Genomic DNA, 27,699 nt, shown 5'->3' with positions numbered 1-27,699 from the left:
CTACTTTGTCTGTTTCTTTTCTCTTTCAGTCTTTCCACAGAGTTCCCTTTTATCCACCCTCTTACTTCCTCAGGCCCCATCTGATGTGCAGTTTACCAAGTCAAGAAATTCCATCATCACAGGCAAGCATTTTCAACTCTTCTGACCTTGAAAATGTACCTCAGACTGTACGTGTCCCTGTCTCCTCTTTGTATTTCTGCATTCTTGATAAAAATAATGGATGGTCACAAGTGTTTAATAATAATGATGACAAGTTTATTATTAATTTTAAAATATCACAGGTATGAGGGGGAATATATAGGGAAATAAACTAGAGAGATTGCTCTCGGTAACCTTTTGAGGAGGAGGGTGGAAAAGGAGAGTTGTTGTGTCCTTGTGTCCCTACTTTCTTTGGAAGGCAGTACAAATTTTCAGGTATTGAAAATAAGGTCCTTCTCACCCTTCACCTCCTCCCCTGAAATGAGAACTAGCTGAGGACAGTGCTGCCATCTTGTCAGTAGTCTAAGGGCATGCATATACAATTGAGCAGCTGGAGCTGAGTGCTGTCATCCCATCTCATCTTTAACAGGGAAGTTCATCTTGCAAAAATTTCGTAATTTCTCTGCTGCGTGCTGAACAGCTCTTCATTTGGATCAAGAAATGTGTGGTACTTGAAGTTTCAGGTGGGAAATACCTTCCTTCACCTAGTAAATGGTGGCTATGCTATAATGTTGTGTTGTCACATGCCTTAATTCCATCAGCAATTTTGTGTTTGTACCACTGTCTAACCAGGCTTGGTTAGCCTAAAGTTGTAGAGGCCTTTCTTTGCTGAACACCCTTAAGCATTAAGTATGCAACAGAGAAAATGCTGTACTGTTTTCAAGACACAGACATTCCCCTGCACACTGACAGCAAAATATGCTCGGCATGCAGTGACTTTAGTGCTCCCTGAAATAAGAGCACTTGAAAGACAGTCTGGCCACAAGACTGCAGAGGTCAGTCATTAAGACAGTGAAATGGCAATGTGAATGTTAGGTCCTGATTACTAAGATATCTGCACTTCTGAGCACTAGTTCTTTCTAGATCTTAAATCATTTTGCTCTTTTCAATACATCATGTGTTCTCTTACAGATCTTTATTCTCATATGTGTCTCATGCTATTTTCTTGTGGACTTTAAGTTTTAGAACCTGTTGTGCTAAATGTATTTCAAAACAAAGTGTATTGCCTGTATTTTATGCATATCTGATACGCTTATTTTCTTACCATTACCTAATCTAATTCCAGGTAGGCTCAATTTATGGACTATTCAGGCTCAGCCTGTTGTTCTGTCAGAGCTCATCAGCACTACCCAGCATGGTCCTTGGCAGTTCACTTCCTTTGATAAAGTCAGCTCACTTCTTAATTGCTCTTCCGAGGTTATCTTGTAATTTCTAACCCTGAGAAAACACTATCTGCAATTGGTTTGCACGTCAAGAGGAAGAATCCTTCAAGCTAAGAGCTTGCTTTGTTATCTTTCAAGGGTGTGCTTGATTATTAATGTTTGGGAAATTGTGTTAAAGAGACTCCCTTTAACTCAAGCCTTATAGCCATAGAAAAAATATTCCATCATCTCCAAAACAAAACAGGCAGTAGTTCTGATACTGTGATCAATAAACCACTGTGGTTTATGTCCATCAGCAGGTCCACAAACCCATGTCAGAGATGATTAACTTAAGAGACTTGATTATCCTGTCAATGATAGGGACATATGGTGGTCAGTGGAAAAAATTGCAAGATAGTAAGTATTGCTTGTCCAAAAGTTTTGGGAATCTAAAGTTGGAGTGACTCCCTCAGAATGAAATGCTAAGAAATCCTTTTCCTTGGTCCTGTCACAGGCAAGTCCATAAAATTACAAATGCCAAAGTATAATAACATCTGTGATACTGTGTCATCCAGCCTGTGTTTAGCCATGACTTCTGCATATCTATCTATTGGCAACTCTAAAGGCAGATGATGTATGTCATTAGAACTGATCTTGATAACTTGCAAAACATTGTTTGTTCCTTTTAACTGCATTCCGTAAGATAAGAGTGGCTGGATCTTGCGGTTGAGCTCCTGCATTTGTTGTTTGTCATGATTGTCTGTGTTCTACTTGACAGTTGAAATTGATAGAAGTTTTGCCAAAGCACAATATGCAGAACTGGATTCTTGTTTATATCAGAGAGGCTTGTTTTGTTAGCAGGAATCTGTGACATTCTGACAGGTGATTTTGGGACATTGAGCAGGGTTTCAGAGCATTTCAATGAAATCTGAACTGTTGCAGTAAAGGCAGTACAAGGACCTAAGCAGGAAGTGGTGTTGTCTCACAGAATGTTTTTACCCACATGACGCAGTTCAGCAGAGCTGTGTGCAGCCCATGGAGCCTCACAGCCAGACTGAATTCAGGATGTTGTGAATGTGCCTCTGTCAGAAAGTTGGAATGTGGTTCTCCAGATTTTTGCAATTCTTCCATTGGTCAAGTGACTTTCTAAAGCTGAAAAGCCCAGTTTTTATATTGTTGAGGTTATCAGGAATGCTTGTGGTTTTGTCATGTACCAGAGTCCTGTTTTTTCTGCCTGGTTAATGTCAGCTCTTCAGTGTGGAATCTGCTGAGGCTGTATAGTGTTTTCTACCAAGTATCTTGTGGTATCTGTAGGCTAGGAGTTTCAATGCTATAATTAAAGAATATAACTGTGTATTTTCTAGGCAGTTGCTCAATGTCACCACACTTCTTTGTTTTGTTACTGGCTAATTTAAATACGAGAGAATAAGCAGTGGAGTGCCTGCCTTAGGGAAGGAAACTTGAATAGTAGGTACTGCAGATTCTTAAACTGTAGTAGAATGCATGAAAATAGTGCAGAATGTTTAAACACACAATGCTATTTCACTGGGATAATAGCAGTACTATCTGATTTTGAATTGCATATGAAGGATGATGCAGTATTAGTACCTTTTATAAACCCAGTTTTCTTATTTCTAGAGTTGTTCAACAGAAACTCTCCCTCTCACCCCCCAACAAATAATAAAAAGAATAATGCAAGTCTTCAGCAATTGTTTCACCATTCTTGTGAGGAAATATGTTGGTGTAACTATGCTGCACTTCTCTATATTTCTACTAAGCAAATTCCCCATGTGGAGTTTATCACAGAATAAGGGCCAAGTGTGCAGTACCACGGATATGCTGATGTAGCTGTAGAGCAGTTGTTTTTAACAGATGGAGTTCCTTCCCCACTACAGCTAAAACCATCACGCTGAATAGTATGTACTCCACTTGGAAAAGATACCTTTGCCAGCCTAAATTTATTTCCGTTCACTGGAATGGTTGGTTAGAAATGTGGTAGCTTTTACTTCAAGCTTCTAGTAGGCATAATGAGGATGCAAAAACATTGAGAACTGATTTTAAAATGCTTTTTTGCCAGCATAGTTTATATTAGTTTGAAAATACAGAAATTAAACTGCAATATGGATGCTTCATTCTGAAAAGGGAAGATACATTAATGACTGCTTTTTTGCAAGATTATAGGATTCCTCTAGTTAGGCTCAACCGAAGTAATGGAATAAAAAGAGAGGGAAAATTGTTAAAAAAACAAATGAACTGTACCTTGTCATTCTATTTGTTGTGGGGAAAAGATTGAGAATGATTTAAAATTGCAACACTGCTTCCAAGCAATCTGCACTTCATACGAGGTTCATTCTTTGTGGTTTTGAGGCCTGCAGTCTAGATAGTTAACGCTGGAGCATTTAGTGTTACTTTCACCCCCCATGTCATTGATTACTGTGTCAGTTAGATGTTACCTTTACTGAATGTTCCATCGCCAATCCCTCTACTTCAAGCTAGTGTAGCTGGGGGTGGTCAGTTTGTTCTGCTTTGGCATCCATTTGAGTAACGAAAGTGTCCTGAAATGCACCTTGAATTTCATGATGCAACCTGTAAAGCCCATGGAATTTTGCCTGATGTTTTTCACCTGACAGTGTCCCTTTATGCATATTTCTTAACATGACCTATGCTGTGTTTGCAGGCATAGAACAGACTTCGCTACTGTCTCGTGTATGAAATATGAAAATTTTAAATGCTTGTTTAAGCCACCGTATTGAAACAAAGTATTTTATAATTCAAAACACTGATGTCTATTTTAATACATTGTAATGGGGGAAATTTGACACTATTTCTCCATTTTTTTTCATCATGGGTCCATATATGTGTATGAATGAGTTTCTCTCTGTGGTATAGTGAAATTTTTAGAATTGCAAGTGGGTTTTTTGTCCTCTATGGCATACATTTTGTGTAAAAGGAATTCGTGATACTCCCTCTGTTGTTTCCTTCAGAATAAAATCAAACTGGCTGATTGATACAAGCTTGGACCAGTGATAGGCCAGACAAATATGGCTTCTGCATTCAGATTGGAAACCAGGAATTCTTTGTTGCATCAGCAGAGAGACTGTAGTTACAATTTGACTGTAAATTTGATTTTTCTACAACAATCTCGATTTTATCCTAATTTCGGAAGTCGCCCAGGGTGAGTCAGAGCTGGTCAAATCAGAATAAGCTCTTGAATCATTCCCAAATAATGGAAAAAATGAGTCAATTCGAGAGCTAAGCGAGTAAAGACAGCCATTATAGGCATAAAGCAACCACAAAGCTTTAGATGTTTCAATGGGAGAGAAGGTCCACCCAGTGAGTCAAGGTTGAATATAACTGATTTCAGGGCTCTTATTAGAGCTGGTGAATGACCAGAAGAGAGGCTTGAGAGCCTATGAATGGGGAGGAAAAATGGACCAATACTTAAGTTATGGGATTGGGTTTGGGTTAATGTAAAGCAATACATCCAGAAGGGAGCATGTTTGAGCTGTGGCTTGGACTTGAACATTGCTCTGAGGGGAGACTGGGGTAGTTAACAGCACATAAATAGGCAGTGGGCTTAAAACTCTGAGGGCAGGTGATGAGGCTGTGATACAATTCCTTACATTCATTAGCGTTTGTGTTGCCAACCCTATCAGCCTGGGTACACAGACTGCAATTAATAAATGTGCTTTCTCAAGAGTTCTGGGAAAAATCTGTGCTGCTGTCGTAGACCACAGGGAATAGTTATTATTTTGCTGTTAGCTGTGGGAAAACTCATGCAGAAATCTAGGAAACAGGAGAACCTGATGCAAACCAGTAATACATCAAAAGTTATGTTTAAATATGCTTTATTGTTTGATAGTAGTGCTTCCTGACTGATCGTAGGCAATATACAGTGCATGTCCTGAGTCAAGAATCAAGAAAAGCTACTGTAACACAGAGTGTGGTTACAAAATTTGCTGAAAATTCCTTATATAAAGGCAGGACCTCAATGATCATTTTAATTTACAGTTAGGTATGTACTGAGACAAAAATCTTTTTCTTTCAGTTCTTTTCTCCTCATTTGTAGCCTATTGCTGCTACCTCATTACTCCACTGTTCTTTGCCAGTGCAGTAAATCTGGAGACCTAATGGTGCACAAGCCCCTTTGAGGACAGCATTGACTTTTAAAATATTCATTTCTATGCGGATCAGGGATATCCCAGTCTGGCTGTAATCAGAAGAAGAAGGAAGGAGACAAATAATCACTGAACATGACTGTTTAGGGAGCAATTTCTGTCAAGAAAACAATCAGCAGCAAAGGTGGATATGAGCTGGCCTTGCACCCCCAAGCACGAGTAATGTGGGCTTGTTTGATAGCCATAATAGTGTAATTGCTTCTTTCTATTCCTTCATCCTCCAGCCAGCTGCTTCTCTATCACTATGCTGAAATGCCTGTTGTTTCTCTCTCTAACTGCTGAGCAATGTAGGGGTGGTGAAAGGTGCCAGACAGACAGCAGTGGGATCTGCACATCTTCGTTTATACCCAGTGTGCAGGTATATCTCAAGCCCTGACAGGCTTCTTGCTGTACTGGGGAGATCCAGCCCTGAACTGCAGGGAGAAATCATGCGGCATATTCAGGGCAGTTCAGGTCTTGGTTATTTTTTAGTTTGTCAAAATGGTGCCAGCTGTGGTAGTGAATTGCCTGCAGGACAGCTCTGCTTCCAGCCAGTGATCCAGAGATCAGTTCATAGCTTGAGTTATTCCAAATGGAATAGACCTTTGTGCTATGAAATCAGTTTGCAGCAGCTCTCCAGCCGCTGGGAGTTGAACTGACTACCAAATTTATCTCAACCAGACTTAATGAACAGTCATCAGGTGGTAATGATCCTACCCATCTTGATTTAAATGTAAGTTATGGCAGGGGTTGGATTCCATATCCCTAGAGTAATTTCTTGCACCATCCAAACCTCATCAAAGTGTCTTGGTGAAAATGATTTAAGCTAACATGTGCTGCTTGTTGGCAAGCAGCTAAGGGAACCTGTGTATCAGTACATCTGTGGCGTATAGTACCTGGCTCAGTGATAACATGTTAACTTACAGTAACTTCCTTATGTGCCTCAGTCCTGTGTTTTATTTCAGACAGAGGAATAACTGTAGGGTTTAGTATTTCTTTTAATATCAGGATAACAACACTGGCAAAAGTGTGTCCATCAGTGCCACCTTCAGTGGGTAAACTCTCAATTTTATTATTTTAAGAGAGAGGTATTTGAACATTCATTATGATAGTGAAGAAAATAAATTATATAAACTCATAACCTGTGTGAAAAAATAATACAGAGGCTACAGCAACTCCAGAGCTGCCTCAGCCAAGCATGTCACATAAAGCTCTCTTTAATTTTTTATTTGGTTCATGTCTGTATGTAGGTCACAATGACTGAGAAAGAGAAAGTACTGACCAAACAAAAACAAACCTCTCAGAAACCCCCACTATTGTTATAGAAAACAACAAACAGAAGACTAAAAATTAGTACAGAAAGGATTTCCCTTTTCACTGCTGTCTTGGTTAGTTTTGATTCCAGTTACTGGTGACTGCGCAAAGGGGACCTGCAGCGATTGTGTTCTCAGCTTGCCTGTCTCCTGTTTGTAAGCTTATCCAGTGCACAGCAGCAAGATGCTATGAAGCTGATTCAAACCATTTCTCTTCCTGACTTTTTGTGCTGTGATGACCCCATATAAATCAGTTCTAGCTTGGTCATTCTTCCTCAGGAATAGAGAAGAGATGTGAAACCTCTTGCTGCAGCTCTCCATAACAGGCAACATTTCTGTGTTCCTTCAGTCCCTAATTACAGGGTATGGACAAAAACATCTCCAGCTGCTTCCATGCTTGTGAACATCACTCAAAGGCCAATAGCCACCCTCATGATTGTGTGCTTCTGTAAGAATTACTCCTTTATGCAGGGACCTACATAGTCAATACATCTTTTCTGAGCAAACTACATTTCAGCTTTGAGGAGCCTGAAGAGTCGGGGGAAAGCAGATCTTCTCTCTAGTCTTCTGGTCAGCCTCTGTGCAAGCACAAGAGTAGCAGCATGTGACAATAATCTAATAAGCCTTTCTTCTTGGAGAGGAAGCTGGAGGCAGTGATGCAGCTGTGAACTTAGGGCACAGAAGGTCTTAATGCCTCTGGCCAAAGAGCACTTAGTGACAACTTGATTTACAAATAGTAACGCTTCCTGGCAACAATGCAGATAAAAAGCCCCACAAAACCAAAGTATAAACTAGACGTAAAAGTACAAATCATCTGTAGAAAAGCTGACTAGAAATGCCGATTGATGGTTTTAGAATCAACAGTGGAAACCAGTAGATTCCCCTTGGCTTTAAAATCCATGTTATAAACCCAGATTTTGTCTTACAGTCCATCATGTGTGATTAGCAAAATTTAACTTTCTTTTTTGTTCTATATGCCAGTCCCTGGAGATAGCAATAGCTTTATAACTTTAAGGCATTGTGCAGCAGTGGAGGTGTATTTTTATAGTGAATCATCTTTTCACAAAAATTAGGACTTTTGAGACAACAGTGCTCTTAGAAGATGATGTTCCTCTGCAGAAAAACATTGTTTTGCATGAGTGGCCTTATTGATGCTAATCACTACGTTTTCTAGTAAATGAGGAGGTTTGATAAACTAACTGTGTCAAAGTTTATTTGCATAATAATCAACAAAAGAAAAAAAATCCAGGTGCTTGGCACTATTTTGGGTCGTTGGTAAAGGAATTAACTTTATAAGTGGTTTAAAACATTTGAAAATTATTTTCCAGGTTTGTGCCAAGTAGAACTTGTGAGAGTTCGGGAAAGAGATGGAATCTGTTTCATGCTTGTACTTTCCTACTATGTTGTGAGCTTAATTTTTGGGCAGAGGACAGCCAGATGAATGTGAGCCGGGGTGTGCCCGGGTGGCCAAGGCCAACAGCATCCTGGCTTGTATCACGCATAGTGTGGCCAACAGGATCAGTGAAGTGATCATCCCCCTGTACTTGGCAGGGGTGAGGCCACACGTCAGATCCTGTGTTCAGTTCTGGGCCTTTCACTGCAGCACAGATCTTGCTGGAGTGTGTCCAGAGGAAAGCAATGAAGCTGGTGAAGAGTCTTGAGCACAAGTGTGATGAGGAGCAGCTGAGAGAACCTAGCCTGGAGAAAAGGAGGCTCAGGGGTTATCTATCACTTCTACAACTACACTGAAGGGGTCAGTGCCTTCTCCCAAGTAACAAGCAATAGGACAAGAGAAAATGGCCTCAAGTTGCACTAGGGGAAGTTTAGATTGGATATTAGGAAATATTTCTTCACCAAAAGGGTTGTCAAGCACTGGAACAGGCTGCCCAGGGAAGTGGTGGAGTCACCATCCCTTGGAAGTACATGGTTTAGTGGTGGGCCTGCTACTGCTGGGTTAGCAGTTGGACTCAATGGTCTTAGAGGTCTTTTACAACCTAAAAAATTCTATGATTCTAGCAGTCTATGGCATTTGGCTCACTTCCCAAGGTAGAAATGGTTGCTTGTATTGTCATAGACTCATGATTTATGTTGGAAGGGACCTCCAGAGGTGATCTAGTCTGACCCCCACTCAAAAGTTGTCTAGTTAAAGGCATGATGCCTCAAAGTTTAGATGATCAGGGCCATCTCTACCTTGAGCAGTGCCAAGGATGGAGATTCCACAATCTGGCTGGGTTACCTGGACCAGTTTTTTACCAGCCTCATGGTTTAAAAAAAAAAATCATAATAGCTAATAGAATTTCCCATATTCCCAGTGGTGTCTGTTCTCTTGTCACCATGCCTCTGAAATGTCTAACTCCATCTTGTCTCTTTCCACCAGTAAGGTAGCTGTAGAATGCAGTATGGTCTCCCTTTTGTCCTCACTTCTCCAAACCAAAGAGACACTGTTCTTTCGGCCTTCCCTCATACACCATACCTTTCAGTATAAGCATTTCCACAGGTGGCAAGAGGAAAGCTAGGCGTAAAAATGCCCGCTACCCAGAGATTTAATCCTCTAAGTATAGCTTTAGTTGCTGTTAATTATGAAGTGTTTTATTGCCGATTCCAGTATTGCTCAGTGGGAGACCTGCTCCCATTTTGTATTAGCTCTGGTTTTTCCATATAGCCTTCTTTCCCATTTGATTTTCCCTCTTTCAGCATTTTATCTCCCCTATCCCACCTGCCAAAGTGAAGGTCATGAAATAGTCAATATCTGCATGTAAAGTGTGAGCCTAACATTCAAAGGAGATGAATAGAGAAGGATAAATGATGATTATTTCTTTTCCATTATCTCAGCCTACTTGGTTTACAGGCTCCAGAATACAGCAGGGTCGTGGATTATACCCAGGATATCTTGAAAACTATCCCATAATCACAACAGAAGCTCAACAGTCAGAAGGGGAGAACTAATTTTCAGATGTGTTAAGCAGTGGTGGACCCACCAGACATCATTCTGACCTTGAGAAAAGTACTAGCACTATTCCTGTGGCCTTTGCAACATATTATTTATAAAGGATATTGACAGTTTCAACACTAAAGTGTACTGGAACTGTAAAGAGTTAGTAATTAATAATCACAGAGGGCTGAAGAAATTTGTATTTCAGTCCTCAGAGACAGTTCAGATCGATATCAGAATGTCCTCATCACACCTCTGCATTAGCAAGTTGAGAGGGATTTTTATGATAAAGGCTGATCTTGCTGTCATCCTGGCTTTGCATGCAGGAATCATTATGGCTTATTCTGTGTGGAGAATTTTGCATTCTGCCAAGAAGCAAAATGAAAAAAAGCAAGCACAATGAAAGCCAAAGGCAGCCCACCTTGAACTGAAGTAATGTTCTATTGCAAAGCAGCCCTTAGCAACCTGAGCCAAACAACCACTTTGTGTGAACAGAGAGTAAATTCAAGCGAAAACGATAGTGGCGTGTTTACAGAACCCTGTCAGATGCTTCCAGCAAAAGAGCTTTGAAGGTGGGTGGAAGACTTGCTGTTAAACAAGCACTAAGTAGCATTTTCAATCAAGACATTTAATAATCTGCCTATATCTTGGATTGTATGCATACAAAAAATTCCAGTATCACGCTGGAGTATTTTGGTTTCTTTAAATCTCCTGTCATTTAGGGCACAAACTGCACAGATTTTGGCGCAGAAGTCCATCTGTGACATACTAGAACGTTCATTCGGTTTAGAAGCCTGGTTAGAGCATTATCACTAGATGGCAGTGTGGTTCATGACACAGATATGCCTCCCTGATTTTCAGGGTCTGCTCTTGAAAACCATGCTTGCTCTGGAGAAACATCCAGAGGAATTCACGCTGGTTTTAGAACCACCTCAGCCTGCTCACCGGGGAGGCACAAGGATAATTCTGGGCACTAGAACCTTGTGTTCATGGTGGATGCAGCTGGGTTTTAAGTTATGTGCAAATTCTGTCAGTGTTTTTGTGTCTGATGAACCACAGTATTGGGAGGCTGGCACATTACCCAGTTGCTGAGCTCAACATCCAAATTTTTAAGCATCCTGGGAATGATGAGTGATGTGTAGATGTTACCAAACTGAGCCATTCAAATGTGCAAGTTTATGTTAAAAATGAAGTTTGAAAAAACAAACTATCGTCACTGTGGGTTTTTTGGGTTTGGTTTTCGGTTTTTTTTTTTTTTTTTTGGGGGGGGGTGGGGTGGGGTTTTTTTTTGTTTGGTTGGTTTTGTTTTTGTTTTGTTCTTTTTTTTTGTTGGCTGCTGCTTTCCCATCATTTGGGAGGGAAACAGCTGTTGTTTGGTGCTAGGAAGTAAAAAATTATCCAAGTGGAAGGTCAGATTTCAAAGTGTTTTCCAGATTTTCCTTCTGATTCCGGAAGGAAGCTTGAAGAGAAATCTGGTTTATTCCAGGGTTTAAGATAAAATCATACCCCTTAATAACATAGTCTCATTTTCCCAGTTTTCCATCAGTGCTGCTTGATTAATAACAGCATATTTATTGCTGACCAACTCAAGAATAAATAAAACCATTGAAGAGAGGCACTAGAGGCTAGATGCAGTTAATGGAACAAGCCAGTGCAAAGATCTGCTTGTTCTGGAGATGGTGAAGAAATGGGATGCGAGATGGATGTATTTTTTCTGCTACAAAAGCATATTTCTCCTCTTAAATGTATCTAAGGAAATAAATTGTGAATCGTACACACCAAAGCTTAGCTGAAGCCCTGGTAAAGTACTTGCATGCAAAGAAAACTGGCTTTACTTGTATTTCAAGGTTTGCTTTGCAATTTTCAGACTCTTTCTGTTCCTGCAGAATTAACCTGCATCAGTATTTTCAGCATGGCACTTTATAAAGGCAGCACTAGCATAAGAAAAATTCACTCCAACACTGGTTTCTCATGTCTGCCTCTGAGATTCTTTAAGACAAAACCCTTGCTTGCTTGGCTTACTGGGGTAGCAAATAGCTTATCACCAGATAGCTCTCTGGTCCATCTAACTCTTCAAGTGGCCTGCGGGAGAAGAGACTAGAGGAAAAGCTTGAAAGAGTGAAGGAGATAGGAGGGAACTAGTAAACATGATTTTAAAATATAAGAAAAAGTCAACTGCGAAACAGATGTGCCTTCAAAAAAAAAAAGAGACTCAGGAACTGCAGCTGAAAGAATCCTTTGGAATAGCAGAATTCAACTGTGTATGGGGTGTTATGTTATGTCCACAAATACAGCAGCAGGTTTTATAAGTGCAATAGATGGAGCTTAATACGCTTTGGGAAAATTGGTGGAGATATAGGGCAATGTGCTGGAGGTGGAGGGGTGTCTATTGTTTTAGCAGACAGCAATGAATCAGGTTTTCTGACTATTAATCCGATTTTATATGACCTAGGGCAAACTACATAATCTGTATTTAAAATACAGTACTATTGCTTTAATGATAGAGGGCTGGGGAGCAGCAGTCTGGAAAGCAGGATGCATAATAAAGTGTGCTGTGTTTATTCCATGCATACTGAACTCTGAGTAACCCTTGCAGTAGAAGGAGTTCCCTTGGCAGGCCAAGTGGGGAATTTGGCCTTCCTTTAGTTCTGCAGCTTTGTGTATTTGCCTCAGTAACCATTGATGATCCAGATACACAGATGGTGAGATTACAGAAGATGCATGAAAATAAGGAAGTTGTGAAATTGTTGTCTTAAAAAAACCCACTTTTTTAATCTATGTCCCTATGCTTCAAAACATGCTCTTTTTTTCAGCTACTCCTTACCAACACCTGCAGTTTCTGTTAGATTCTCAGTTAATACAACAAAATACATTGTCTTGCAAGCCTAAATAGGAGTATTTTATTCAGTAGATAATGTTTGTTGTTAAAAATCCATCATTTCCTTCCTTTCTATCCAAAGGCTAAGCAGCAGTAGCCTATGCTTAATAGCAAATAATGTGAGTAAAATTGAGAAAGGGAAATAATTTGTTTATAATCTCCTTTTTTCACTGTTCCTTGTATTACATCTGTAGATTTTTGAAGTCTGTCTTCTGTATGGCAAATGGCACTTAAAAACTGGTTTATTGTTTTGGAATATCACCTGTTTGGGAAGAAACAGCAGCTTTTAACAGAATTCCTACAGAAAAACAAGTTAAGCATGGTGTTATGTATTGCTCTTTATTGACTTCAGTAGACATAGTTAAAGGCAAGCTCTGTGCAGCATTTCTTCAAGAAAGCCTAAATCAACATCATGTGTACTAAACCATCAGTTCCTTGGTTTCTCAGGTGGAGCAAAGCATTTTGTGATGATTCCAGTGGAGTGAATTGCTGCCTGCTAGAATGCAATCACAGAGTGCTGCAGAGGAGGTATGTGAGAAGTAGGAATAACTGTAAGATGTGCAAATCAGTTCAGTGCATGGGAAAACACAAGCTCGAGGGCTGCAAACTGCCCAGCTATGGTGACAGGCCTGCCACCAGAGGCCATGCAGAGCTCCAGTTTGTGCTGCAGAAGCAGGGTAAGTTTCTGAAACACTGAGACCTGACTTCAGCCCATGTTCATCCTGCTGCCTTTTAAGCCTAATTTGGATAAATTGTCATACAAATTTCATGGTTAGCTTTAGAGAGGAGGCTTCCAGAGCACAGTACCTTCCAACTACATGGTGGATTGTGGCTAAGAAAGAATTTGATTATTTTTTTCTTGGTGGTGTTGGTGGTATTTGGTGGTAGCAGCCTATCCCATTCAGTTACCCTCCCCACTATCAGCTCCCATGAATTTTAAATGCCAATACAGTGTACATTTATTTTACACTAGTACGTAGCTTTCTTCCCCACTTCTGGTGATGGCTGAGGATTGTGCAGAAGACCACAGCCATGGGACAGAAGTCTCCAGATTAGACTAGATTACCTTGAAGATAAGCTCCCATGTGGAGCCATGTTGTCCTGATGTGTCAGCAAGTACAATGACATTGATATTATCAAGTAATAAAATCCTTACAGCACATCACATGAACTATGTAGGTAAAGGGGAGATGACTATTGCATTTTGGTCAGAAAAGTCTGAAAGAGTAGTTGTAATGATTCCTATCTTTAGGGTTGTCAGTTAATAACTTTATTAGAGCTAGAGCTACTTTCTTTTAGGGACTTCTAGTAGAAATATATGGAACAAGGAAATATATAGAGGTAGTGTCTTTAACTCAGTGTGCAGAAGACTGCAGATAAGGTTGAATTATATCCCATTTTAGCAACTGTATTAGACTAAACCCATTGAGGCTCAAAATGTTCCACAGTGGCTCTTAACCAAAATATGATATTTCAAAGAAATCATACCAGTTTTGTGTGAGCCAAAGTGCTAGTAGCCAAAATTAGTTTTATTTTGTGTTTTCAGATTACACAAGTGAAAACTGGCATAACAAAGATCTTCACATCTTCTGTTGTAGTGTTTACTAGAACTTAAAAATTGAGAGAGCTTCCTATTTCTGCTATCAGTCTCCATTGAATTGGATGCAGTTGTTAACATTTAGTATTATTGATTAAAGAGAAGAATCCTGAAGTAAAAGGATCAATTAGATTCACAAGAAGTTGCTGGTATCAATCTTACTGTAAAACCAGAAGATTTTAGTATGTCTGTAACAACCTTAGTTTAAAAGGCGGGGATTGTACCAATGAAACCTGTTGCTGAGCTGGAAAATGTTATAGGTCCCAGTCACCTCTCTTCCAAAAAGGTTATGTGAAAGTGGAGGAAGTGAAGAGGAATAGTTGGATGATAAAAGGAAGTAAAAAGGTCTGTAATTTCAGAAGTGTCTAACAGTTTGTCATGGCTTAGCCCAATTTATTTACCTCAGCAAAAGAAAGAACATAACTGCTGTCTTATGGATTTTGGGGTGAACTCAGAGAAGTTCTGCTTAAGAGAAGGGGCAATGCTGTCACAAGCACAAACAGACCTAGAATAACCATGCATTAATTTAAACTAGAAATTGGAAGAGGATTTTTACAAACCAGGGAGTAAACTGCCCATTATGGTAACACAGACAAGAAGCTGCATAGAATGCTATCAATTCCAGAAGAGGCTGAAGAGACAGAAGGGACAGAGATGTCCTTCCCGACTCTTTGTTTTGGTACCTCCAAGTCCAGGAGTACTGATTTGATTTACTTGGGTGTTGGACTCTGAAGAGACAACATGAAATAATGAGTTCAGAGAATTTGTACTGAGCCTTCAGCTTGCAGAAAATTTGTTCAGTGGCCCTGAGCTAGGCACGCATCACCAGATTAGCATGAGCATATTTCTGCTTTTCTTCTCCAAAGCGTTGTTTACAATTATTGGTTTGGACTTCTTTATTCTTTTCATATAGATCATAATGTATAACTCAGACTGTGATTACAGTGAGCATTCCTCAGTGTGGCATGATCACCTTGTGCGGATATTCCACCTGCTCGTTCCTTTCTCCATGCCAGTACTTGCGCTATGCCAGTACAGCTGTTTATGTGATCATGAAAAGAACTGGATCAGAGCGCTGATACAGCTGAAAAATACCTTTGTATTTTATCTTTGGTATTTCTAATTCAAATCACACCCTCACTCTGGTTGCTACACTACTGCATAAAGGGTTGTGCCGGCACAAAGTAGGAGGTGACTGAAGGACAGGTAGGAGTCACTTACTCAGGCTGCTCTCAATCTGTGGTTTGCAACCCCTCTAGGCCAATGAAAGAGCTACATGATGCTGCTGATGATGGTGCCATTCATCTTTCCCACCTCTCTCTTGTAGCTCCTGTTGTACTGGCAGGGCCTGACCACACAACTGAGACAGTTCAGGGAACCAAGTCAGCTGGAAACTGATGAAACTATCTGAAAATCGAGCACTTATTTTTACTTATTTTTTTCTCCTTAGGTTTAGTTTTCTGTCTTTTCAGTTGCCCAAACCAAACCTCAGCGGTCCAGTTGAGGTAGCATTTGGAGATCAGGAACAACAGTCAGGGGCAGCAGGGCCAAATACTTCTTACAGAAGCCGTACCAGCTTGTACAGCTTGAACGAATCACTTGGTTTTCTTACTTTTTGGAAATGACCTTTGTGGAGATCCAAACTAAAGGTTTTCCTGATAAGAATCTTTTGGCACAAAATAGTTGAATTTCCTTTTATGGAATCCCCAAAATACTGGATTCTGGGAAGATCTGTGCCTTTGTCCTTCACAGATAGCTCTCTCTCTCAGCTGCTGGTAGGATCCTTTCTTTCCTGTCTTTGTTAGGCAGAGCCTACCCATCAGAATGTCACCTCTAGGGCAAGGACAGAGTCCATACTGTGTCACCTGTAGGAGTCCTATAGAGGTGGCTGGAGCATCTCTCTTAAAGATTTGGTACGCAAGCAATAGCTTTTCAAAACATCTTGCTTGTAACTACTTTTCTGCTGCTTATGGGTTTGGAATAGTAACACCTAGTCCTGTACTAAATGGATACTTAATAAGGCAACATTGTAATAGGACTCCCATGGAATTACATATTACATTAACGCCAAATGAGTTCATTCTAGATTCATTATGAATGATCACTCGGAATACCAAAGGAATTAATAATCATTAGCCATTTACTGTGGAGGATTGCTGAATAATTGCCAGATACAGCTGTTTTAAGAATTTACAAGCTTTCCTGATCAGGTTTCATTCTGAAAGAATCATTAAGTGCAACTTTCTTTTCACTGGAGAGTTCCTACTTTTATTTTGAATCTGTACTTCTTGTTCAATTGCATTCCACTTCTAAAAGCACTTCAAAGATAGCTGCTCAGCCTAGTTCATTCACTAATAGAATTACTTTCCTTATCTCCATTTTGTCTTTGAGTGTGTCTCAGCTGGCTTTATACAGCACATCTGAAAGGTTAATAAACTTTGAAGCATGTTGGAAGACATTCAAGGGCAGGGTGACTCTGATATGACAAAAAGAATGCAAAAGTGTTGTATTTATGACTTTGTAGCAAGTAAATTCTGAAAGTAACAATGTCCAAGGCCTTTGATTTGGTTCCTGAAAGTTCCCTCTGTTCCTACCAGCATTTGAAGACTTAGCTGTTTTGCATACCAGAGGTAGCTGGCTTGGGAGACAGAAGGGATTAAGTGCTCACTTTTGATGAACTTTTCCTTTGGGTATAAGCTTCCACAAGAGTTTTACGTCTTTGACAGCTTATTTATGCTGTCTACAATAGCCACACAGTTGTAACTCATGTCATCCTGATAAATTCAGTGTTGAGCTTTTCTGCATAACTTCTCATCGTAACCATAGTCCTGACAATATACATTCAAAGATGAGTTTTATTATGTGTTGATGTTAGGTCAGTGACTCAGGTTACAAAGTTAGGTAAGCACAACTATGAATGCATGGGTTTGGGTTGTTTGCTGGTTTTTTTCTGCTTGCTGAGACAAAATCAGAGGTCTAAGGTGTCTGTGCATCTTAGATCTCACAGAGTAAGGTTGTAAGCCTTCCATTCTGTCTGCAAGCAGTGCTGCTCCATCTAAACATGCACACTCTTATTTGTGTTTGATTGTCACCCAAACCCACTCAGTGGGTTTTACAAATGCCAGCCTGCTGCAAACAGCATTTGCACATAAAGTCATTTAATTCAGTTGAAGTTTTGGTTCAACTGTAGATGATTCCCACTGAATCCAGGGAAGCCAGTGTCTGGCCCCTAACCTGTAATGTTACATTAAACCTGTGTGAAGCACAGTCCTGTGTCTTCTTGACTAGCAAAACAGCAATACAGATGGATTTGTATTTAAGCAAAGGCTAATGCTATATGTTATGTCAGTGCTGCCATAAACCAATGCTTAAGAAATCATCTTCATTTAGAGCTATATTCCAAGATGAAATATATGAAGATAATCGCTTGTATAAATGATATATTTTTATATAGAAGTATAAATAATATATTTAACATGATTCTTACTGAGCTGATTATAGTCAGAATGAGATCAGCGATCCCTCTTTGAAATTCAGCTGTGGGACGGGGCTACTGCAAACCTTGGTATGTTCCGACTGGAGCCAGGGGTTTACATGGGTGAGGAGAGGGCTGAGCAGGATACACTCCCTGCCATCCGGGCCCTGAGCGTTGGCCACCAGATGGCAGACACAATCGCCTATGGAGCAACGATATTTGGTGTGACCTACATAAAGAACAGCTGCATCTTTCTCCGTTGAAAATGATAAGACAGTGCCAAGTACGCTGAAGATAATGGCACTTTTTGAAAGCTGTTGTCAGCTTTTGCACCTGAAGCTTTTTATTCTTTTGCCTTTCTCTGTTATGATTCTCACCTTGTGCCAGGGAAATATCTTTTATTTTTATCACTAGTCTCAGTTATAGCTGTTAATTCAATTGGATTTGAATTGAGTTCTGTTAAGCACAAAAATGATATAGCCAAGGTTGTCTGCAGCAGCGTGCAGACCCTACATTCACAGACTCACAGAACTGCTAGGGTTGGAAGGGACCTCTGGACATCATCCGGTCCGACCCTCTGCCAAGCCAAGGCCACCAAGAACTGGTTACGTGTCCAGGTGGGTTTTGAATGTCTCTGGAGAGGGAGACTACAACCTTCCTGGGCAGCCTGTTCCAGCGCTCTGCCACCCTCAACATAAAGAAGTTATTCCTTATGTTGAGGTGAAACTTTCTGTGTGTTAGTTTATGGCCATTGCTCCTCATCCTGTCACTGGGCACCACTGAAAAGAGTTGGCACCATCCTCCTGGCATCCACCTTTGAGATATTGATATGCATTAAGGAGATTCCCTCTCAAGTCTTCTCTAGACTAAACAGGCCCAGCTCCCACAGTCTCTCCTTATAAGAGAGGAGAAATTTAATCCATTCAACTACATTGTAGCAGTTAAAATGGATTAAATACTTGTATTTAAAATACATGTATACATAGACATGGATTTTTATTTTATTTTATTTTACTGGATAACTCTGGAGTTCTCTGCATCATTTATTTCAGTGATCAGCACACCAAGGATGAAGCACTGCTGTAGAGGTATGCAAAAGCAACATCACATGCAGACAGCTCCAAAGTGGCAGGAAAATAATACCGTAAATGCAAAGTGTAAAGTACGGTCATTAAATAAATACTGGTTTTAGCTGAAACTTAAGAGATAGGGACCTTGAAGACTAACACAATTGTACAAGTGACCATAACTGCAGTAAATTCAGAGGGCCTCCTTTTCCTTTATTCTTGGAATAAACATTTTTCTGACTCAGTGTTTGGAAGGCTACTGAGTGAAATTCTTCCTTCTCCAATACATTATTGAATTTCACTACATTTTTATAACAAAAAAGGCAGGAATGAAAATAAGGATTTGTTTTGGAATAAGTGAGCAGAAACACAGGTGCAAATTCACAATGCACGTCAAAGACTCCTCTGCACAAACAGGTACAGATGACTGCATGTTCGCTCAGAACTTATTCTATGCTGATTCTGATCCTGAGCAGCCAGGCAGAGCAAGCACATTTATTAACACTGTGTAGCCTTACCTTTATTGTTTGGATGGATGCTGGTAACCTGCTCTGGAAATCTCATGTACAGTGTTAGTGTACAACTCCTTGGAGGTGAATAAACTCGTACTTTATGTGTGTCAAGAATGACCCACCCAGTCAAATAGTTACTCATTGGTAATTTACTGTACTACACACTGGCTCTATGCCACAACATTCCCACTGCAGGCAAGCTCTAAGTATTTTATAGTTGTGTAGATATCAGCATTTTTATATCACATTGCAAGAAAGCTATCAATGTAATTTGATATTGAGAGAGAGAGGGAGAGAGGGAGAGAGAGAACATAAAAGCTCAAGTACTGTTCATATACTCTGATTATCTTTTTCCTGCTCCACATAGCTGTGTCATTTTTCTTATCCAGTTCGATCTATCCTCAAGGTCCATGTGGTGTTCCTATGCCAGTGGTATTGTTTCGCAGTATGTTTTGTGTAAACAGAAGAGTTTATGGCTTGAGTTCATTTACCTTCTTCACAGGGTTGTGGGTGTCTCTCTGGAACACCAGGAGCCCAGTGCAAGACAAGCCTTTAGTGCTCAGCTAACCTGAGGACAGACTCAACAGTCACCCACTCTCCAAACCACAGCTGGAGCTGGACATTGCCTGGTTATCTTTCAGTATACACTGAGCCACATGGAGATAACAATCTTAACTAGTGGCTTGCTTGCTCAGCCAGTTGTGCTAAACAGCTGTAAGGATTCTTCCAGCCCATCAATGAGGAAGTATAAAACTCCCTGGGTGACTGTTTAAAGTAAATAGTGGTTCACGCCTCTTGTTCGCTTCCAAAGGCTTGTTTATTATAAGAATGTTTAAATTAATGTGCTATACTGTGGACATTAGGTTAGTGCCTGGACCGAAGATTTCTTACTGGCTGCATCATCCATTCAGTATATGATAAGTTCTCATAAGTCACTTTCTTTCAGTGTTTCAGCTTTCCCATATATGAAATAAGCTTAACGATACTTTCCTCTAAATGGTATTTTCAGATCTGTGTATGACTGAAACTACTAGGGGTTTGCCTCTATTAAAGGTATATAGTTTACACTGCTGTAGCTTAACTGGTATTTACTTAGTTTTACCATAGCGGTGAGAACTGAGGCTTCTGTGTATGTGCAACCAATTTATTGTTTTCCATGTTAATGCTGTTTTTCTTTATACAGATAGGGCCTAACATCTGGGTCCAGCTGATAAAGTTTCATTTTCAGTTGTCTGCTCCTGCACAATTGGTCATTAAGTTCAGCAATCTCGGGATTAAGCTGAAAGAGTTGTAATTAAAAAAACTAAGCATCAAATATGGTTGTGGGATAGTCACAATGATTTTACAGACATCAAAAGTGCAAAGGAAACACTGGTGGCAAAACAAGTTTCTCTTTTCCTTCCCTGAATCTCACATATTTCTAATAGATACAGAACCCCTCATTTCCTTACTTTTCTCCCACACTGCTGTGTTTTGAATGCTAATCATAGGACACAGAGAATGTTCACAGAGGGAAGGTATATGGCTGTCTTCTATTTCAAGTATGGACACATCCTTTTAATTGCATGCAGGCAGCAGATGGTATGGCTTTTGTGGCGTCATGAACTCTAGCACAATATAGTCAGCCACTGCACAGCATGGTACAATTTAAAGCTGAGTAAATATGGGGAGAGTGAAGGGTTAGGGGTGGGAAGGCAGTAATTCCTAGGACATTTGTTCTGTTTTGATTTTACAAATTGACCGTGATCCTGTTCTGCTTCACTCGTGTTCACTTTCTGCATCTGCTCTAGAAAACTCTTTTCCTGCCAGGAACATACCCCCAAGCAAATGTTTTAAAAAGTTTTAAAAAACTTCAAAACCCACATCTCCATTTGAACTTTTAATGTTTTCTTTCATATGAAATGTAAGATTTTCAAGTTACTTTCTCACAGACTTCAGGAAAGGAAGTAAGTAAAAGACTAACCCAGAAATAACATAAATTCCCAAGCCATGAGCATGAGGTAAGCTCTTTTCTATGCACAGGTGTAATCTCTCATAAAACTGACTCAGAATTTTCTGAAGCTTTTTTTGGTCAGAAATTTTTTTTTCCATTACAATTTCCCTTCTCGCCTGATTCAGACTTTTCACCCATCAGTCAGTGTGTTATTCTGAATCCATCTCATTTTTCCCCTGTAAGAAAAAGTGTTGAAACTGCAGAAATTTTCCTAAGGCAGGGAATGTTTTCCTATTCAAAACTCACATGCCCTGTGTATTCTGTCATTGGTTTAAAGGCCATACAACTTGGGACCAGCAGGGGCTTTGTACAGAAGAAAGCAGCTTAGTAAGTAAAATTGAAAAAATAATATGAATTAGAGAGGATTATTTTCATTGAGTTGCAGCATACCCTGACAAGTGACATGCCATTAAATATATGAGTACATAGCAAATGTATTTGAGTTTAATGAAACCTTAACCCCCAACATTTACTAATTTAAGGGCTTATTGTAGTATGGTGTGACAAAATATTTGGATATAGGCAGACTTATTTCTAGTTCCTCTAGAATTTAATGCTGGTATGACATAATCTATATCCAGTCCCAAATCTGTGAGGCTGCATCAAGAGACAGCCAGTATGTGACCATAAAAGAGAAGACTTGTAGGAGGCAGCATTCACTAAGAGGCACCATTCTTTCTCAGTTCAGTACAAGAGCTTGCAAACTACACTACACCCTCCAACGTGGAGGATTTAGAGCTGAGGGAGTGTACAACTGACTGTGTGAACTCAAAGACAGTGTTATTGATCATAAAACTATTAGATGTAGCAGTGTTTCTACTTTGTAGAGTTTAACCATAATGATATACCATGATTTATGATATTTAACATTTTACTGACGCCTCATTCCATGACTGAATCTTGTCTCATTCTCTGATAGAGTGCAGTATAGGTAAGTATTAACTAGAAATTCAGAAATGGTTAGATAGAATACATTAATGTGAAAGTACACCAAGGAGAGCAGTGGTGAAGTTTAGTGGACCTTTGTTTTCCATGTTTTTAATCACCTAGTCTATGTTCCTGTTCTTCTGAACAGTTTCTTGATTCTAGAGACATGTTCTTGTATTAGCATGTGGGATTAAATTAATTGCATTTAAGAAATGGAACCCACTTTGCACATAGCAACACTTGTTGAATTTGTGTTCTGTATTACTCCAGATTTTCATAAAACTGGGGACAATGGGTGTTTCTTTTTTGATTTTCTGTTCCTTCCTAAATTCATTAATTAAATAAAATAAAATTCCAATCTGTGGTGCCATTCTGACATAAATTTTAGGGATAGTTTTCTTCAGATTAAAAACTGTATCCTCAGCCAGTGAGTGGAGCTATGCCAATCCACAGCAGCTGGGAATTTCCTACCCTGCTAACTGTGTGTGGCAGTGGATTTGCTAGGCATAGGGCACCTCCTGTATGCATTCTAAATTACTCAGCAGACTTCCTGACTTTTAACATAGGATTCTCTTGCATAAATCAGAACTCTGCTGCTCCAAAATACAGCTTTTATACTTTGTGCAAACACTTGCTAAGCAATACACAAGACTGTTTGTCATTTGATATTAAATAAGGTATGTATGTATGAGTATGTATGTATGAGTAGTGTAAAATATTTTATACCTCTTTTTTTTTCTGTATGGAGATAAGGGTAAGACATGTGCAGATGCAGTAATTCACCCTGAACCCTGTCACTGCCCATATCCTGCCAGAATTACTTAGGAATCTGTGCAGCTTGTTTCATATTTTCATATTTTAACTAATATAGCATATGCTTCCAAATAGAGCAAGGATGTGATCTCAGGACACTGCTTTGAAGCCATTTTCTCCCTGTTTAACATGTCTTACCATTATTCTATTCTGAATGCAAAAATCAGTAGAATCTTGAAAGAAAAAGTGTATCATCGCTTCGTCTAAATATGCACTAAAATGGAAACTGAGCTTTTGTCCCTGATTTCTGCTGATCTCCACATTATTTCCAAGGATGTATAATTGAATTATAACCTTGATTTTCATACAGGTCAATGGCATCCATGTTAGTGACTCCCACACATCATAAAAGTATATTTCCAAGGGGTGTGGATATAGGTGGGCTGAACAGCTTGGGCTGGTTTATAAAAACTGGGGCCTCAAGCCATCTGCACATCTTCATTCTTTGTTCCAGCTGCTGCTCTGCTCTACAAGCCTCATCACCAGGGCAACATGGCATTTACAGGCAAATACGAGTTTGAAGGTGATGAGAACTATGATGACTTTGTGACGAAGATTGGTGAGTATGTTGTTGGTGTAAGACTTAAAGGTTGTAAATTAGTTAAAATGCCTTTTTTTTTTTTTTTTTTTTTTTTTTTGAAGTGCTTTTTACTGAAATGTGCTGAGATCCACAGGGGCTTAAAGTGGTAGAAGTGCTCTGCACTTCAGCAAGGAGATTCAGTTTTCATTCTTATAGCACTTATGCACTGCTAGCTGCAGAAAGTAGTCCTGTTTTACAGAATTAGTACTTCATTTCAGTGGCAGTAGAATGAAGGGGCAAGTTGTTTCCAGTATGATCATTGTGAAGGTCACTTTTTCTGTCCCATTCATGAGTAGGGGTATAAATTTAGTATGAAAATGCTTGTCAAAATCTTACACAGTAACAGGTTTCTGTGAATTCTTTCAGAAAACTGTGCAAATCTCTTTCAGTGAATACCTCATAAAAGCTTTTATGGACACTATGATCTGAACACAGAAGTTCAGTGCTTTGTTTATTAATTTAAGTAGCACTAGCACATAGTGAATAGGTATGTGCAACTACATAGCAAAGGCACATACAAAAGTTCATACATGTTAAATTGCACGCATCTGCATGTGGAGGTTAATAGAAAGGGTTATTTGCACATATGTTGCATCTATACATGTATTCTGTGTATTGTTTCTCAGGGAAAAGGATGTAAGACTAAAACTTATTTTTGCAAATTCACTGCTGTGTACCTATAGTTTCCTTTATACCAGTCATTTAAACTCGGAGCTTTGATATTGCTGAGGACAAACATACCATTAGCATGCTTCAATTCGAATACAGCTGGTAAGCTATTAGATTTGATAAACTGTATGTTTCTGTTGATTAAGGTCTCCCCAGTGACAAGATTGAAATGGGAAGGAATTGCAAAATAGTCACTGAGGTGGTGCAAAATGGAAATGACTTCACCTGGACACAGCATTTCCCAGGAGGCCGCGCCACGACCAACATATTCACAGTTGGCAAGGAAGCAGATATGGAGACAATGGGTGGTAAAAAGTTCAAGGTATATTCATTTAGCTCCTCAGTTCTACCCTGTCTCAGTTGTCTTTTAATTTGGGGTGAAAATCAAATCTGTCTCAGACAGATCTTCCTTAACTTGATTTTCTCATCTGTCATAGCTTAGAAACATGGAATTTGCTTCCATTTCTTGATGCCCCTAGCAAAATATTTAAATCTGATTTTAACGAGAGCTACAGCTTCAGAACTGTATGTACTAATAAAAAATGAGGGTAGAGTGTCAAGCATCTACTGGTGTGCAGCTCAAGCAAACATAATGCTCATTGCAACTCTATAGTTAGTTGGCAGCTGTGTCATGGTCCAGCAGCTGCAGTATGCTGAGGGGAGTGCTGTGGTCTCTAGCTTTGCCCATGCCTGTCTGCAGTGCTTACCTTTTGAAGTCACCTGTGCCTGAGCCTTAAACAAAAGGCTGTGTAAAGTGAAGGTGGGGAAAAAAATATCTCTGTATACTCCTTCCAATTGGAAGTACAGAGCAACCTGCAAATTAAGCAGCCTCTTGCAAGATGGAAGATTACACAGTACTGATCTGCTCATGTCACGGACAAAATCTGGATACAAAAACTGCTGTAAAATTGTTGCTTTACTTACCTTATTAATTTCTCAACCTTTTAAAGGGATAAGACAGTTTGGGATAGCTAACCTCTGCATCTGTGAGGTGTCCAAAACCCTGCAATAAATAACTGGATAAATGCTTTATACATATTGGAGAGACAGGAAAACCAGTAGTTGCATCAGGGAGCTGTGGCAAACAGAGCATAGCAATAACATTTTATGATTTCCAGAACTTTTTTAGTCACACCTTTCTGATTATGAAAGGTAAAAAACTATGTCTTTGGCTTTGAGAAGTCTTTGTGAAACCTGACAGACAGAATAAGACACAATTCTACTTGGTCAAACTATTGCAAAGTTAACAATTCTGAAATACTCCAAATTCCATTCTTTTTGGCTCTGGCACTTCAGCAATCCAAAGCCTATTAAGTAACCAAAGATGGAGGCAGAGTAAATGACTCAGCAGAGAAACCACTGCCTTTTAGTATAATGTTGCTAAACCATACATAAATTAGTAAAATGGTTATCTGGTACATGGTAGAATATAACCACTCTTCATTTTGCAAATTAATTTTTTTTTTCCCTTGAAGTATAACTGCCTCATCTGTCTTTATTGCTAAAAGCACAGATAAGACTGACTAGTTTTACAGCCAAGACTGATTTTGTGGTGGAATTACATGTCTAGTTTTGGTGGTCAGCTGGGCTGCTGTAGTATTTCTGACCTTCATAGTAGCATCCTGGCATAATTCTTCCATACAGAAGAAGCTTTTAACAGCAATTGGTACAGGATCTAGGGTAAAGATCCACATCACTTGTGCACAGTGACTTTTGTGCTGCTTGCAAGCAGGTTATTGATATCTGAGAATGCTACTTGTTAGATGGACTGTTAGATGAACATTTTTCTATTTAAATTGTGAACATATAAGAACTAAAGCACCAACATTTTAGTCTTGTTCATGAAGCTGTGTGTGTAATACACGACAACATTTTTTAATGTAAAAACTTTAAGCATCAGGTGTGCAGATGTTTGCCATGTATCTGATACTAAAAATGCCAGCAACCCCAGGGAATATTAAACCTTTCTCTGTTACAGGCAACTGTAAAAATGGAAGATGGGAAATTAGTAGCTGATTTTCCCAACTATCACTATACTTCAGAGATTTCTGGAGGAAAGCTTGTGGAGGTGAGTTCTCAAATATCCAGGTTAGCTGATAAAAACCAAACCAACAAATAAAAACCTCCTCAAAAGCAGCAGGCTTAAAATTCTGAGTTTTACACAAATGAGATAATTGTTCTCCAAAAGCAATAAGTGATTCCTTTCAGGGAGGATGAGCATCCTTTCTTGATTGACAGAGTAACTTACTTGTGGTTAGTCTCTGTTGAAGAGGCACTCAGATATGACTGGCACAGACGTAAGTCAGTTCAGGAAAATTTTTGAGAATCAGAAAACATGATGTTTGACAGTGCTGTTTACAAGTTTTACTGTAAGTGGTGTAGTTTCAGTGATCTTCCAAAGCTATGTTGCCATTTTGTTGATAACTTGGAGTTGGTGAAACCAGGATACATTTAAGTTATCCCTAAACCTCTAAAACTTTCTGTGTAAGAATATTTTTGCACTGTATATTTCAAACTTGACAATGACATTAAGCTTATTTTGTAGATGTCTTCTACCAAAGGGTAAATGTTGCTTCAGTAAACGATAGGTTCTGTGAGCCAGTCAGCAGGTCTTTTCATTTGTGACACTGAAGCTATAATTGCACTGTTCAACCCAATTTTAATTTGTTCTTTATTCCAGATTTCTACTGCTTCTGGTGCAGTCTACAAAAGGGTCAGCAAAAGGATTGCTTAAGGCAGTGCAGCCAGTCTCTTCCAGTGCACTGGAAAACATTCAACAATACAAATAAATACGGATTGTCTTTCCCGCTCTCTTTCATTGTATTTACAATCATGAAGAATTGGTTTTCAGAGTAATGTTATCCTCAAAATTAATCTTACTCCATGCCTAAAGATTTGACAAATACTCAGAAAATCAGAATGCAAAAATCAGAAGATGCAACAAAGCATCTGGTGATGCTGTCCAGTCTTCCAGGGCATGATGCATACTTAGCATCATTTTCAAATGATGCTTATCAAATGCTTTCAAATGACTTAGCAGCATTTTCAAATGTTGTCTTCCACCTACTTAATAGAAGTTCTATTCAGCTTCTGCCTAGAGAATAAGACAGTACTCTGCCCAAAGTGTACATCAAAATGCAATACCTGATAAATGTCTTTTGTCCTATTACTAGTTGGAGGGCAGAAATTTAGGAGCTTGAAAACAAGTGTATCACTCATTAAAAGATATGCTTTCATATTGCTATCACGGTTTTCTCATTGTCTTCAATATCCCCTCTTGACCTGAATTCCTAGAAGATATTTAAGGTTTTACAGACAGGCTCCTATGAAAAACTGCGGAGTCTTATTTTCTCAATTCAGTCCTGTTATTTACATAAAGTGCATGTGCAAACCTGTTTTCTTGACACAGCAGGAATTAAATATAAAAGGTTTTGGATTCACTGTTC

At 39.4% G+C, this 27,699-nt stretch overlaps 1 protein-coding gene across 3 annotated transcripts; it reads left to right on the top strand.

Annotated features, from left to right (window-relative positions):
• Positions 1 to 154: 154 nt before the first annotated feature.
• On the top strand, positions 155 to 27,454 carry FABP6 (fatty acid binding protein 6). Of its 3 annotated transcripts, none has more exons than XM_065690552.1 (5): positions 155 to 167; positions 23,459 to 23,563; positions 24,400 to 24,575; positions 26,232 to 26,321; positions 26,934 to 27,454. In XM_065690552.1, exons 2-5 carry the CDS (start codon positions 23,497 to 23,499, stop codon positions 26,985 to 26,987), a joined length of 387 nt encoding a protein of 128 aa, XP_065546624.1. In that variant the 5' UTR covers positions 155 to 167; positions 23,459 to 23,496; the 3' UTR covers positions 26,988 to 27,454. The 3 variants fall into 3 exon arrangements, with proteins under 3 accessions (XP_065546624.1, XP_065546623.1, XP_065546622.1); XM_065690551.1 differs by lacking the exon at positions 155 to 167 and adding an exon at positions 621 to 662; XM_065690550.1 differs by lacking the exon at positions 155 to 167 and adding an exon at positions 13,222 to 13,297.
• Positions 27,455 to 27,699: the final 245 nt, after the last annotated feature.

This window comes from Lathamus discolor, chromosome 10 (genome assembly GCF_037157495.1).
Source record: "Lathamus discolor isolate bLatDis1 chromosome 10, bLatDis1.hap1, whole genome shotgun sequence".
In the NCBI taxonomy this organism is placed as follows: Eukaryota; Metazoa; Chordata; class Aves; order Psittaciformes; family Psittacidae; genus Lathamus; species Lathamus discolor.
The sequence above is the reverse complement of the archived record's forward strand: the minus strand, read 5'-3'. Positions and strand labels throughout refer to the sequence as shown.